The sequence below is a fragment of the Salvelinus namaycush genome, chromosome 27 (assembly GCF_016432855.1).
Source record: "Salvelinus namaycush isolate Seneca chromosome 27, SaNama_1.0, whole genome shotgun sequence".
Classification (NCBI taxonomy): Eukaryota; Metazoa; Chordata; class Actinopteri; order Salmoniformes; family Salmonidae; genus Salvelinus; species Salvelinus namaycush.
In genome coordinates, this window is record NC_052333.1 from 35,337,175 (window position 1) to 35,352,771 (window position 15,597).

The 15,597-nt window shown below is 38.5% G+C and overlaps 1 protein-coding gene across 3 annotated transcripts in view; it reads right to left on the reverse strand.

Annotated features, from left to right (window-relative positions):
- Nucleotides 1-782: 782 nt before the first annotated feature.
- LOC120022806 (probable ATP-dependent RNA helicase ddx6) overlaps nucleotides 783-15,597 on the reverse strand; it is a 51,994-nt gene continuing 37,179 nt past the window's right edge. For all 3 annotated transcript variants that reach the window (XM_038966807.1, XM_038966805.1, XM_038966806.1), the window contains 5 exons: nucleotides 14,264-14,380; nucleotides 5,007-5,070; nucleotides 2,458-2,559; nucleotides 2,111-2,339; nucleotides 783-1,749 (listed from right to left, as the gene is read on the reverse strand). In XM_038966807.1, coding sequence (XP_038822735.1) covers nucleotides 2,125-2,339; nucleotides 2,458-2,559; nucleotides 5,007-5,070; nucleotides 14,264-14,380 — 498 coding nt within the window. In that variant the 3' untranslated portion in view covers nucleotides 783-1,749; nucleotides 2,111-2,124. The remainder of the gene's footprint in view (nucleotides 1,750-2,110; nucleotides 2,340-2,457; nucleotides 2,560-5,006; nucleotides 5,071-14,263; nucleotides 14,381-15,597) is intronic.

Consider the following 15,597-nt stretch of genomic DNA (forward strand, 5'->3'; position numbering starts at 1 on the left):
CGTATCAAAGGCAGTGAAATACTAGTAATTCAATACAACTGCATGAATGAAGGTGTCATGTACCACTGTAAAAACATACGTTTGGTGGTTTTCTATCTAGTGTGAGTGGGAACACTACCACAGCCGTTTGCATCTCCGTAATTTGAGATAAACAAAAAATTGATTTTGTCTAGTGACATGCATGTCATGTATACCTAGGTAACTCTAGCTACAGTAGCCTGAGGCAAGGCACAAGCAGTGTTACTTTTAAATCAGCAGAAATATTGTTGGGGAAAAAAATAACATTACTTTGTGTGCTATTCAAAGACCTGAGCCAGCTAGTTGTCATCGATAACAAATCCGGTTTGAATAACCGACCGTAAACATTTATTTTACGGTCGGCACCGACAGCACCTCTGAAAGTGTACATGACTCAAGCTGCTCATTTTGAACATGACCACTTTCAAGCAACCTAAAGCCATCAATCTATGTAGCTATTTTCCAATACAGGCATTATTTTGATAACCCAGCTAACTATATACACTGAGTGTACAAAACATTAGGAACACCTGCTCTTTCCATGACAGACTGATCAGGTAAATCCAGGTGAGAGCTACTGTATGATCCCTTATTGGATGTCACCTTCAATCAGTGTAGATGAAGGGGAGGAGACGGGTTAAAGGAGGATTTTTAAGCCTTGAGACAATTGATACATGAATTGTGTATGTGTGCCATTCAGAGGGCGAATGGGCAAGACAAAGGATTTACGTGCCTTTGAACGGGTTATGGTAGTAGGTGCCAGGCGCACCGGTTTGAGTGTGTGAAGAACTGCAACGCTGCTGGGTTTGTCTCACTCAACAGTTTCCTGTGTGTATCAAGGATGGTCCAGCATCCAAAGGACCTACCAGCCAACTTGACACAACTGTGGGAAGCATTGGAGTCAACATGGGCCAGAATACCTGTGGAACGCTTTTGAAACCCGACGAATTGAGGCTGTTCTGAGGGCAAAATGGGGTGCAACGCAATATTAGGAAGGTGTTCCTAATGTTTTGTACGCTCAGTGTATGTAGTACAGAAGATAAATTATTCAAGTCGAAGTTGGATATTAGTAGTGCTGTAGCAAAGGATTTATTATCCAACCATTTGTGAATTTACTAATAAGTTTAAAACCTACAAATATAGTATCTTAATTCCAATCAAAAATGCATGTAAGTGAATGAGCTTTCCAACATTCTGAAGCTTTCTTTACCCTTAGTGGTCGTTGCTAAGGCCTCATGTCATTGATGACACAAACCTGTCCTCCTCCAAAGCTGGCCATAAAAGTGGACGACATATTCAGCTGGAAACAGTACAACTTGATCAATATTTTGCATGGTTCTTACTTTTTTTAAGACAATGTTCCTCACCTATCTCTGAAGTTTTTCAGCTGATATGTTACCTTGCAATACCAGGATACAATCCAGAAAACATTAGCCTACATGTCTTAAGCCAAAAAAAGGACTGATTGATCTCATTCAGTGTGCATTGGGCAAGCTACCTTTGGTGCAAAACAACATGGTTAAACCAATTCAAATAAAAAAATGCAGGCAGCTCTTAATGAAATAACAAGGGGGGGAATAAGAACAGAACATACAAATCAGCAAAAAGTAAACTCGACCTTAACATCCATGTGCCAGGTTTTGAAGGTTGAGAAAAGAGAAGTTGAAGAGGTGCCTGAAGCCTGTGTGCAACAGCTGAATGTTGTGCAAAAGCCGGGTATGTCCCATTGTCCTGGATGGAAGATAAGGTGGCAAGGATTAAAAAGATGGGTCTCACACTTCATGCACATCACAAGATGGGTTCCCAATTTGAAATATCCCTTATCCCCCTTGTGTAGATCCACAATTATTTGATAGACGTAAGAAATATGGTCATGAGCCATATTGCCTTCTAAGGAACTTACCAAATTGCTTACGACCCTTTCAGATCTAAGTTAGGGTCGACCTAAAATATTAGACATTCTCACTGGCATGTCCGACTGATAGGTATAATATGCCCATATAAGCAATAAAGTACTGGGTCCATCTTGTCTTCTGATGAATTTTACATATTGCTAGACCGGCTCAGTAGCATGTCAGAGTAAATGACTCACCAGTCGAGGGGTTCTTAGGGCTCCTCCTGTTGGCAGCCTGTCTCCTTCAGCTCCTCCTCCACCTCGCAGTCTAGGTTGGCGGTGTGGAACTCGGCCACGTACAGGTTCTTGTCGATGCTGCCAGGGATGGGCTTGATGTCGGTGACTAGCTGGTCCTCGATGGACTTCAGGTTGAAGCGGTCCTCAGAGGTGATCAGGTTGATGGCCAGGCCCAGGTGACCAAACCTCCCTGAGAGATGTACATGTTGCCAGGATGCAAAACAGAGCATTCAGATATTAAAAGTTGATAAAAAGCATTGACATAATACCATAAGAAGCACATAAACAACACAAGAAAGTTTCCATACCTGATCTTCCAATGCGATGCAGGTATGTCTCGGCGTTCTTGGGGAAGTCGAAGTTGATGACGACATTGACGGCTTGGATGTCAATACCTCTGGTGAACAGATCTGTTTCAAACAGTAAACCAGAGCACAGTAAAATCAACTGTACTACATACCCAAGTAAAATCTGATATTACCAAACAAAATATGCAGAAAAAATTCAACTTATAAAAGTTTAAGAGCACAACATAACATTTAGGAGCACCAGAGCATCCATTGACCACCCCCATTGAATGAACTGCTGCTATAATAATGGAACACTAGTGACTTTATCCTGCTTTACTCATTTCATATGTATATACTGCATTCTATTTTCGTCAATGCCACTCAGACATTGGTCGTTCTAATATTTATACATTTCTTCATTCCATTCTTTTAGTTTTAGATTTGTGTGTATTGTTGTGAATTGTTAGATACTACTGCACTGTTGGAGCTAGGAACACAAGCATTTAGTTAGATACTACTGCACTGTTGGAGCTAGGAACACAAGCATTTAGTTAGATACTACTGCACTGTTGGAGCTAGGAACACAAGCATTTAGTTAGATACTACTGCACTGTTGGAGCTAGGAACACAAGCATTTAGTTAGATACTACTGCACTGTTGGAGCTAGGAACACAAGCATTTAGTTAGATACTACTGCACTGTTGGAGCTAGGAACACAAGCATTTAGTTAGATACTACTGCACTGTTGGAGCTAGGAACACAAGCATTTAGTTAGATACTACTGCACTGTTGGAGCTAGGAACACAAGCATTTAGTTAGATACTACTGCACTGTTGGAGCTAGGAACACAAGCATTTAGTTAGATACTACTGCACTGTTGGAGCTAGGAACACAAGCATTTAGTTAGATACTACTGCACTGTTGGAGCTAGGAACACAAGCATTTAGTTAGATACTACTGCACTGTTGGAGCTAGGAACACAAGCATTTAGTTAGATACTACTGCACTGTTGGAGCTAGAAACACAAGCATTTAGTTAGATACTACTGCACTGTTGGAGCTAGGAACACAAGCATTTAGTTAGATACTACTGCACTGTTGGAGCTAGGAACACAAGCATTTAGTTAGATACTACTGCACTGTTGGAGCTAGGAACACAAGCATTTAGTTAGATACTACTGCACTGTCAGAGCTAGGAACACAAGCATTTAGTTAGATACTACTGCACTGTCGGAGCTAGGAACACAAGCATTTAGTTAGATACTACTGCACTGTTGGAGCTAGGAACACAAGCATTTTGCTACACCCGCAATAACATCTGCTAAATATGCGTATGTGACCAATAAAATTTGATTTGACTTGTTACCCAAAAATATGGTATATATTTAAATGTAGACTTTAACTCATTTTAGCATTTTACTCAAGAGTTTATAAAACACCAGTACGTGGTTCCCCTTTCATATTGAAATGAAGAAGAAAAACAAGGAGAAGTAAACATGTTTAACGCTGTGCAATGTCACATGGATCCCTATCAATGAAGACTAGGTTTGGCCAAATTTTATAGCAGATTTTCTTAAATTGAAGCTGGTTCTGGAGGTATTCTAAGGATGATTATCAGGTTGCATAAACATGATTAGTGCATATTCCCCTCACAATTTTGCCCTTCAAATTTGTTTTGTAAACTAAATAACGAGAATAGGTTGCTGCTACTGGTCAGAGTCTGGGAGGCAGGCTGCCTCTGACTGGGGAGAGAAACCGGGTCGCTTGAGCCTACTGCCCGAGGTTCAGAGAAACAGCCATGTCTAAATATGTAGCCTACTAGAAACCAGATATTTTAATGTTTATAATACTCAAAATTGAGCCGAATATGACTGTTACCAATTATCACTCGTTTTGAGAAGTAGCGCTCACACGCGAGATGCACGTCTTGTCGCTTCGCAATCGAAACTTCCTCCATTTGAAAAATAATCCTTTTCAATATAATTATTATTTGTGCTTGAATGAATTTGCCATGTTAAATTTGACTGCGCAATTGTATGTGTTCCGAGTTAACAAACCCGCAAATATGTGGGCTAAGAAAAGAGGAGCGAGAGCGAAAGAGGAGATAATGCACTTTCCAAGTTTTACGCAACTTTTTTCTTCTTCACAAACCACCGCCTCTGAGGACCAGACCAAACCAAAAGCATAATTGGAGTTGAGGGGGGTTCAATTATAAAATAAGGTATCACTGTGTGGTGTAGGCCTAAAGTCATAGAAAGCAAGTAGCTGCCTGCGCTTTACGTTTACAAATAATTTCCAATCAATCAAACTCATCACGGTATATTATTGAGGGGCACATAACCCGCAAATTACGTGCCTGGGTATGACCATGAAACGAATGAATATGTGATTGCTTTTTCTCTAGGGCACGCAGAAACAATGGCAGAGCGAAGCCTAATCTTTACAAAATTGATCCGTTTTTTCTATCTAGGCGCACTGGTGCTCCCAAATTTATATTCCAGGTCTCACAGCTACATATTTAGAAGCACATTCAAAATGGTTGCATTTTAGAGCGCTGTGGACACGTACCGGTGCAGACAAGATTTCTGCAGAGTCCATTTCTGAAGTCGTGGAACACACGGTTTCTGTACTCCTGTGAGGATTAAAAGAACACTGCATGAGAGCACTGAACACACAACCTCAGAAAAGCATCTCTTCTCATGGCTCCCATACATTGACTAGCACAAACTCATATAGTCTCCTCTCTGGTCAGGTTTTTTCTTATAGGACAAATAACATGAATCTGAATCATCATTAAATCTGGTATGGTTTGTAGACCCACTAAATATGTTAATAATAATACTAATAATAATGGGTTGGAACCGGTCTAGGGAACAGAACCAAAAACTGTAAAAAAAAAAACTTTTTTACAGGAACAGAATCAGAACCACGAACTAAAGTAATCTATACTGTTCCGGAACAGAACTGTTATTTTAAAACCAGGGGAACTGGTTAACAACATTATTTTAAGTTGCGGTCATTTTTTCCCAGTCCAACAAAAAGGAAAGCACTTATGCAAACCCCTCACTCTGTCACTCAGAAACTTATTCCAGTCTCTGCCTGACAGAAAATCTTTGCCAGTGTGTAGGCAATCCTCTGTACGTACAATTCATAACAACAAGATGCACAGTGCTTCACGCTAAGCCTTCTCCTGTATCGCCTCTCGCGCTTTCCCCACCCGCCAAATGTCAGTCGCATCTCGCGCCTTACTCTAGTCTGTCCAATGCATGTAAATAGCTTGCCCGCTCCATAGCAAGCTGCTCTATCCGCACTGATTGGTGAAGTAATTAATGTCGAGCAACAATGCCTTCAGAAAGTATTTACACCCCTTGACTTTTTCCAAATGTTGTTGTGTTACAGCCTGAATTTAAAATGTATTCAATTGTGATTTTTCTTTCATCGCTGCTCTACACACAATACCCCATAATATCAAAGTGGATTTTTTTTTTTTTAAATGTGTATTTATTTATTTTTTACAAATTCATTAAAAATTAAAAGCTGAAATGTCTTGAGTCAATTAGTATTCAACCCCTTTGTTACGGCAAGCCTAAATAAGTTCAGGAGTAAACATCTGCTGAACACGTCACATAATAAGTTGCATGGACTCACTGTGTGTGCAATAATAGTGTTTAACATAATTATTGAATGACTACCTCACCTCTGTACCCCACACATACAATTATCTGTAAGGTCCGCAAGAGGTTGGTGGCACCATAATTTACATAAATACATCAAAACACATGGCTTGATGCCATTCCATTTGCTCCATTCCAGCCCTTATTATGAGCCGGCCTCCCCTCAGCAGCCTCCACTGGTAAGGTCCCCCAGTCGAACAGTAAATGTCAAACACAGATTCAACCAAAGAGCGAGGCACCTATTGGTAGATACATTTTTTGTTGTTGTTTAAAGCAGACATTGAATATTCCTTTGAACATGGTGAAGTTATTAATTACACTTTGGATGGTGTATCAATACATCCTGTTACTACAAAGATACAGGTGTCCTTCCTAACTCGGTTGCCGGAAAGGAAGGAAACCGCTCAGGGATTTCACCACAAGGCCAATGGTGACTTTAAAACAGTTACAGTTTAATGGCTGTGCTAGGAGAAAAGTGAGAATGGATCAACGATATTGTAGTTACTCCACAATACTAATCTAATTGACAGATTAAAAGGGAAGCCTGTACAGAATATTCCGCAACAAGGCACTAAAGTAATACTACAAAAAATGTGGCAATGCAATTCACTTTTTGTCCCGAATGTTTGGGGAAAATCCTATGTAAACATTCCCGAGTACCACTTCCCATATTTTCAAACATAACCGTGGCTGCATCATGTTATAGGTATGCTTGTAATCATTAAGGACTGGGGAGTTTCTCAGGATAAAAAGGAAACGGAATGGAGCTAGGCACAGCCAAAATCCTAGAGAAAAACCTGGTTCAGTCTGCTTTCCACCAGTCATTGGGAGATTAATTCAACTCTCAGCAGGACAATAGCCTAAAACACAAGGCCAAATTTACACTTGTGTTACTTACCAAGAAGACAGTGAATGTTCCTGTGGCCGAGTTACAGTTAACTTAAATCTGGTTGTCTAGCAATTGTTCAACAACCAATTTTATCATCATTTTCAATACATTAGCAGAAAAAAATACAAATAAAAACGTTTTCACTTTGTCATTATGGGGTATTGTGTGTAATGGTTGGTATTTTTTTAAAGTTTTAATTCATTTTGAATTTAGGCTGTAACAACAAAATGTGGAATATGTCAAGGGTTTTAGTTTAATTTATTTGCACCAAAGAAAACAAGTGACAAAACAGATTAAATAAAATATATAACAAATAAAATGTGCAGGTGTGGTTGGAAGCCTAGTGGCTTATATGAAAAACACACCACAAAAAAGCAATATACAATATGTCATGACTCTCTCTTTGGTGAGAATCAAAGGTGCCAGATCAGCTAGGCCAATGGCTGACAGATAGCCAAACTCTCTCTCTCTCTTGGGGGAGTTGGCCCGGTTTTATGACTTTATGCTGGTCGTAAACTTTCTCTCTCTTGCACTGCAGTATGGAGAAGTTAAAAATCCCTTTGTTGTAACAGAGACAGACTTTGCCAAAACTTCAAACATCAAATAATGAACATTGGGACAATATATTTCAATATCCAAATGTTGGGAATTATGACAGATGTGATATGGAAATGAATGTCTATTTTGTCATTAAAATGATCAGAAAGACTGTATAACATGCTAACTGTAATTCTGAAAGTGTATACGTCCTAGTGAACAGGTTGCATCTAAAATAAATGATTAAGTATAAGAATACTTATGAAAAGATAGAAATGTGATTTTACCCTTCTAAATGAGATAATGGCTTTTCATATAAATCTGGGCCAAGTCGGTAACCACGCCCATGTGAGCACAGACATTGTTTCAACATGACGGAACCGGCTTTCCGACCAGAGTGCTTAAAAGGACTCGCTGAAAAATTAACATATTAGACCAGACAGCGTGGAAAGGTGGCTACACGGTTTAAAATGGTTAAAACTACAAGACCAGAAAATGGTAAGACCCTCTGAAACTTTCGACGAGTGAAGGTGAAGACTAGACTACACATTCACAGCCTGCAGCTATATACAGTGGGGAGAACAAGTATTTGATACACTGCCAATTTTGCAGGCTTTCCTACTTACAAAGCATGTAGAGGTCTGTAATTTTTATCATAGGTACACTTCAACTGTGAGAGACGGAATCTAAAACAAAAATCCAGAAAATCACATTGTATGATTTTTAAGTAATTAATGTTAATTAATGTTTCGGAGGACGCATGGCTCTCGACCTTCGTCTCTCCCGAGCCCGTACGGGAGTTGTAGCGATGAGACAAGACAGTAACTACTAACAATTGGATACCACGAAATTGGGGAGAAAAAGGGGGTTAAAAAAAAACACTATAGTTTGTTAACAAGAAATTTGTGGAGTGGTTGAAAAACAAGTTTTAATGACTCCAACCTAAGTGTATGTAAACTTCCGACTTCAACTGTATATCAGCCCTCTGATTACAATTAAGAGTAAAACGTGCCGCCCTGTTCTGGGCCAGCTAATACCCTTCCTAGAATAGGTCTTTCCTTGTCGCACTGGACCACACGACTGGACAATAATCAAGATGAGACAAAACTAGAGCCTGTAGAACTTTTTGGAGTGTGGTGTCAAAAAGCAGAGCATATCTTTATTACGGCTAGACCTCTCCCCATTAATGCAACCATTGAATCTATATGTTTTGACCATAACAGTTTACAATCTAAGGTAACGCCAAGTAATTTAGTCTCCTCAACATGTTCAAAAGCCACACCATTCATTACCAGATAAAGCTGAAGTCAAGCACTTAACCTGTTGAGGACAGAGGGCGCTGTTTTCACTTTGGGGGAAAATCGTGCCCAATTTAAACGGCCTCGTACTCAATTCTTGCTCGTACAATATGCATATTATTATTACTATTGGATAGAAAACACTCTCTAGTTTCTAAAACCGTTTGAATTATATCTGTGAGTAAAACAGAACTCATTTGGCAGCAAACTTCCTGACAGGAAGTGGAAAATCTGAAATCGATGCTGTGTTCTAGGGCCTGCCTATAAATGCCCTTCATATATATCAGTATACATGCACTTCATACGTCTTCCACTAGATGTCGACAGGCAGTGAGAGAAGAAATTGAGTGAATAACTTGATCTGGGGTCGAATGAAAGCTCTCGGCATGACGTGTCACCAGTTTCCTGTTTTCTGGAGAGCGAGTGAAGGGACCTGGATTTGCCTTCTGATAAGCTGTCGTTATGGACGACTAATATCTCCGGCTTTGATTTTATTTGATACATGTGACAATATCATCGTAAAGTATGTTTTTTCAATATAGTTTTATTAGATTATTGAAATTTATTCGGGACGTTAGGCGTGTTGCGTTGTGTGCCTTTGTTCAGGAAGGAGAGCTTAGCGCCACTTTGCTAGCTTTCCGTGCTAATTGACTGGAGAAGAGGACATTCTAAATCCAAACAACGATTGTTCCCGACAAAGGACCCCTTGTACAACATTCTGATGAAAGATCATCAAAAGTAGGACCCATTTTATGATGCTATTTCATATATCTGTCGAACATGTTGTACTAGTTGTTTGCGCCCAGATTTTGGGTACTCTCTCGCTATACCTAAGCTGGATGTCGTAATGAAGTTATTTTTAGAATTCTAACACGGCGATTGCATTAAGAACTAGTGTATCTATCATTTCCTATACAACATGTATTTTCTAGTAACGTTTATGAATAGTTATTTGGTCAGAATAGTTGGAGTGTCATAAAAATATCCGCACATTTTGGGAAAAAGATGCTACGTTAGCACAATGTATAACCACTGATTTCAGCTCTAAATATGCACATTTTCGAACAAAACATAAGTGTATGTATAACCTGATGTTATAGGACTGTCATCTGATGAAGCTTATCAAGGTTAGTCAAAAATTATATATCTTTTGCTGGTTTATTCGCAATCGCTAACGTGCCTATTGCTATCGCTAACGTGCCTTGATGAATGAATGCGGTAGTGTGGTAGGCTATTGTAGTAAGCTAATATAATGCTATATTGTGTTTTCGCTGTAAAACACTTAAAAAATCGGAAATATTGGCTGGATTCACAAGATGTTTGTCTTTAATTTGCTGTACACCATCGATTTTTCTGAAATGTTTTATGATGAGTATTTAGGTATTTGACGTTGGTGTCTGTAATTACTCTGGCTGCTTCGGTTCTATTTCTGACGGTAGCTGTGATGGTAGCTGCAATGTAAAACTGATTTATACCTCAAATATGCACATTTTTCGAACAAAACATAGATTTATTGTATAACATGTTATAAGACTGTCATCTGATGAAGTTGTTTCTTGGTTAGTTTGGTTGGTTCTTGGTTAGTTAGGTTGGCTTTGTGCATGCTACCTGTGCTGTGAAAAATGTCTGTCCTTTTTTGTATTTGGTGGTGAGCTAACATAAATATGTGGTGTTTTCGCTGTAAAACATTTTAAAAATCGTACATGTTGACTGGATTCACAAGATGTGTATCTTTCATTTGCTGTATTGGACTTGTTAATGTGTGAAAGTTAAATATTTCTAAAAAATATATTTTGAATTTCGCGCTCTGCCTTTTCAGTGGAATGTGGGAGGAGTTCCGCTAGCGGAACGCCAGAGCCAGACAGAAAGGAATGATTTGTACCAAATACAATGCTCTTAGTTCTAGAGATGTTCAGGACCAGTTTATTACTGGCCACCCATTCCAAAACAGACTGTGAATCTTTGTTTAGGGTTTCAGTGACTTCATTAGCTGTGGTTGCTGATGTGTATATAGTTTAATCATCAGAATACACGGACACACATGCTTTGCATAATGCCAGTGGCAGGTCATTGATAAAAATAGAAACGAGTAGAGGGCCTAGAGAGCTGCCCTGTGTTACACCACACGTTACATGTTTGACATGAGAAAAGCTTCCATTAAATAAATAATTAAGCCAATTTGTGTATCACTGATTCATCACTTCGGCTAAGGTTCTTGTGGATTAAGATATTTGCGAAGTTCAGAATGAGACTGATATAAGGAAACTATTGATTGATAACTAGTATATCGATATGTTCTTGAGTTAATTCGGGAAACAGTAACTCATTAAATAAACTTTTCCCATGATGCCCCAAATTACTAATGAATTAGTTGCATGATTAATTTAATCAAGTAATAATTAAACGTAGGAGGTAATTAAGTACCAAAAAAATAAAAAAAATAAAGATAAAACCTACTATTCATAAATTAATTTATCAGTAATCACGCAGCAGTGGCTTCGGGACAAGTCTCAATGTCCTTGAGTGGCCCAGCCAGAGCCCAGACTTGAACTTGATCTGACATCTGTGGAGAAACCTGAAAATAGCTGTGCAGCGACGCTCCCCATCCAACCTGACAGAGCTTTAGAGGATCTGCCGAGAAGAATGGGAGGAGCTCCCCAAATGCAGGTGTGCCAAACTTGTAGCGTCATACCCAAGAAGACTCGAGGCTGTAATCGCTGCCAAAGGTGCTACAACAAAGTACTGAGTAAACGGTATGAATACTTACAGTATGTAAATGCTATATTTCAATATTTATTTTTTGCAAACATAAAAAAAAAAAAAAATGTTTTTGCTTTGTCATTATGGGGGATTGTGTGTAGATTTATGACGGGGAAAAAAATATGAATCCATTTTAGAATAAGGCCGTAACGTAACAAAATGTGGAAAAAGTCAATGGGTCTGAATACTTTCTGGATACACAGTAGATTGGGTACAACAAAGGTCCAACTATCGAACGCTGTGGCATGTCACAGAATATCTTGGCCCTGGTAGATGCACAGCCGTTTGAATAAATAAATTGTTCTCTATCATAAACATAATTATATGACCAATTATATATATAATCATGAAAACAATAGTATTGCAATCTAGAAAGTAATATTTCATGATCAACCGTGTCAAACACTTTGGATACATCTAAAAAGATGCTAAGAGAGTATTCATTGTTGTTTAGGGCTGTAAAAATTTAATCCACAAGTTGCAAAAGAGCCAAATCTGTGGAGTAGTTTTTACGAAAACCATATTGTAGCTCATATAGAATACAGTGTTGATTTAAATATTTCAATATTCTGATAGACACATTTTTCAAGGATTCTGTAAAACACATGGTAGTACATATTGGGCGATAATTTGTAAAATATCAAATATTTAGGAACAATACGACTTTGCGAAGCGGAATCGAGGAAGACACTGATTTCACCAAAAAAGGCCCCAATCTCATCATGACCTGCTGCTGATCTTAAAGCGCTCACAATTAATTTTGTTAAATATTCTACATCTACTGCTACTAATCAATACCATCTGTTTATTTCCAGCGGCCAAAGAGAAGTGGGAAATTAGAAAGTGGTCAGAAATGTCAGTATAAAGTATACCCGTATTATTTGTAAAAATATGGGTGGCAGACAAACTGGTCACTCTGTGGTCTTATAGATGAGGGAATAAAGATAGATGGAGTATAAAGTATTCACTCTGTGGTCTTATAGATGAGGGAATACAGATAGATGGAGTATAAAGTATTCAACAAGTCAGATGAACTGGTCACTCTGTGGTCTTATAGATGAGGGGACACAGATAGATGGAGTATAAAGCATTCAACAAGTCAGATGTCATTGAGTGGTTCTCTTCAATAAGTTTGTTGTAATCATCCAATAGAAAACAAATTGTATCTTCATTATTCATCAAATTTAAGGTTGATGCAAGGACAAATGAAACTCCCAATATTGGAATCGGGTAGATGGATGAAATACCACTTTAGCACTCAAAAATGAACAGGAGAGAATTTGTAGGAAAAGAGATTGAACATCAATGTAATCAGATGTAAGTGCAAGATACTTTATGAACAGAAATGGACACTCCTCCTCCCACTTTATGTTGTACAGTGGTGAACAGCATTAGGAGACATGCCATACGTCTCTTCAGTCAACATGCTTCTGAAAGGGCAACAATGCAATTATTCATGATAGAGAGAAGACAGATAATGAACAAAAGTGGTCGTGATTTTTAGGAAGACCGCGAACGTTCAAATCAAAGGTCGAAAATAAGCTTGTCTTGGAAATAGATCGACTGTTATACAGGTTGTTACATCTTTTAATATTATAGTAATCACAAGTGATCGTCATCTCCGGTAAAATTCAGCAAATTTGAATCCGGATCAACAACCATATTTATCGTTGGCTTCATTAATATCTAACGGGTTAAAGACCATGTTATCAGGGTTGATATCGTTGGCTTCATTAATATCTAATGGGTTAAAGACCATGTTATCAGGGTTCATATCCTGCCCAATTAAGAGAGATACACAGTCGGAATCATCCAATGAGTGGAACGGAAATATAGAAGTGCATGCTTCACATGTCCAACATAACCACACATTTGTGATAGTTTTTATCAATAGGGACGCACTTCCTACAGAATGCACATTGACACAGTCCACATAACACCACTGAAGACTTCAGAGGGTTATGACATTTAGAGCAATGTGTGTTTTAGGTCATGAGGTTAGGTGAAACACGTGTGTGTGTGGGTGGTGTAAGAATATTTTGAAGATAAATACACAATGCAAAGGACGGCTGTACTGGAGCAGGATACTTGTTATTTGGCCATTGGCCATATTTTACTGCAAAAAATTATAATTGGTCAATCACAGGCTAGGGCTAGGGGTTATAAATTACACCCTGTCGGTTTGTTCTGTGGAGAGAATCTCTGAGGACAGGGAAGAAATTACCATCTACCATCTACTTCCAAGCATGATAAGTCCTCTTTGAATAAACCTATTTTCCTCCCCCTGATTTGCTTTGGGGTCTGTGATATTGAAGAATAACATCAACTGCTAACAGTGAGAATAAATGTGTGTGTGTGGGTGGGTGCGTGAATACTTTCTGAAGGCACAGTAAATGTAAAAAAATAAATAATAATAATAATAATATTTCAGAGGTATAAAAAAGGAACATAAAGGAACGATATAAACCGTTTTTTTTTTTTGTACGAACCCGTTCAGAACTTTATTTTTCTGGTCGGAACAGTGGAACGGAACAAAAAGAAAATTCTGTTCAGAACGAAAACGATTGGAAAATAATTTTGGTTCCAACCCAATAATAATGTTTAACCTCTTTTCAGGATGCAGATTTTTCTCTTGTAGGACAATAAGCGTGAATCTAAATGGCTCACCTGCATCATCTTGGCGTGGATGTAGAAGCAGGAGTAGCCCAGCTGGGTGATCTTCTTGGCCAGCAGCTCAACTCTCTGGGTGGAGTTACAGAAGATAATGGACTGATTGATCTGCAGCTGTGAAAAACAAACCACAAGAGAAAGGAAATGTTAAAACTAACAAACTATAACAAAACACTTCATATAACGCTTTTCATGAGAATCTCAAAGCTGTAAATGCTTTAAAAACAACAATATAGAGTTCTGGCAGGTCTTAGGCGATGGTTTAACATGAATGTAAACATTTCTGAAGTGGGTTTGAAAGATCAGAGTGACTGCGGATCCGAATCCCCCCCGTACTAAAAAAGCTTATGCGCATGTGCGGAACACGTTCTACACGTGTTTATTCTCCACGCAGTCTCTGCTCTACTAGTCTGACTACCAGTCACTTTACCTAACATTCCACTCGTCACAAGTCTAAAAAATACATTTAATATAGCCTAAACCAACACAATAAATCCATTATTAAAGAAACATGATCTGAAGAAAATGTATCCCATTTCAGAAGAATAGAACAGCATATTCTGAGTTGTCCTTACGTTAGGACCTGACCACCTGTGCAATATGGCTGTGGGCTACACTAGTTCATTTAGCAGACAGGTTAGAATTACGTGGCATTCTTTTATAGTATGAAGAATAGGCCTACAATTGAACATAGTTGAATAAATAGAAAGGATATTTTCCCCAAATGATTTGCGAGGGACCTCACACATGCGGCTATTCTGTGTTGAGCATTTAACAAAGAAACATATCCGCCTATATGCTTCATTTAGAGTTATTTATGCAACTTTAGTTGTGATACAAATGTTATGCTATATGTTTTGATTTTAAACACATTCTAAGGATGCATGATGCAACAACTAATGATGATTTGAAAAAGTTACAAAAACCATCCTTAGCTTACACTCGAAGAGCTAATGCAGTTTACGTGCAGTTACAATTTTAATATGCAAGCACTTGCAGCATGTCCATAAGGATAGGGGAAGCTAAGCTTTACCTAATGTAAACTGAATTAAAATCGCCAAAATTATATAGCCTAATTAGAAGGGATGCACAATATCGGTGAACATATCGGAATCAGACAATATTAGCTAAAAATGCCAACATCGTTATCGGCCCGATGTCTAGTTTAATGCCGATCTGCAAAACCGATGTCAAATCTGAAGTTCACACCTATAGAACGTAAGCACATGACATAATGACGCCACGTAAAATTCCGCGCAGCACAGTATTCCTAACTTAGCCCACAATGTCTGCTGTCTGGATCGAGCAGTCAACAAGTCGAGCAGTCATTT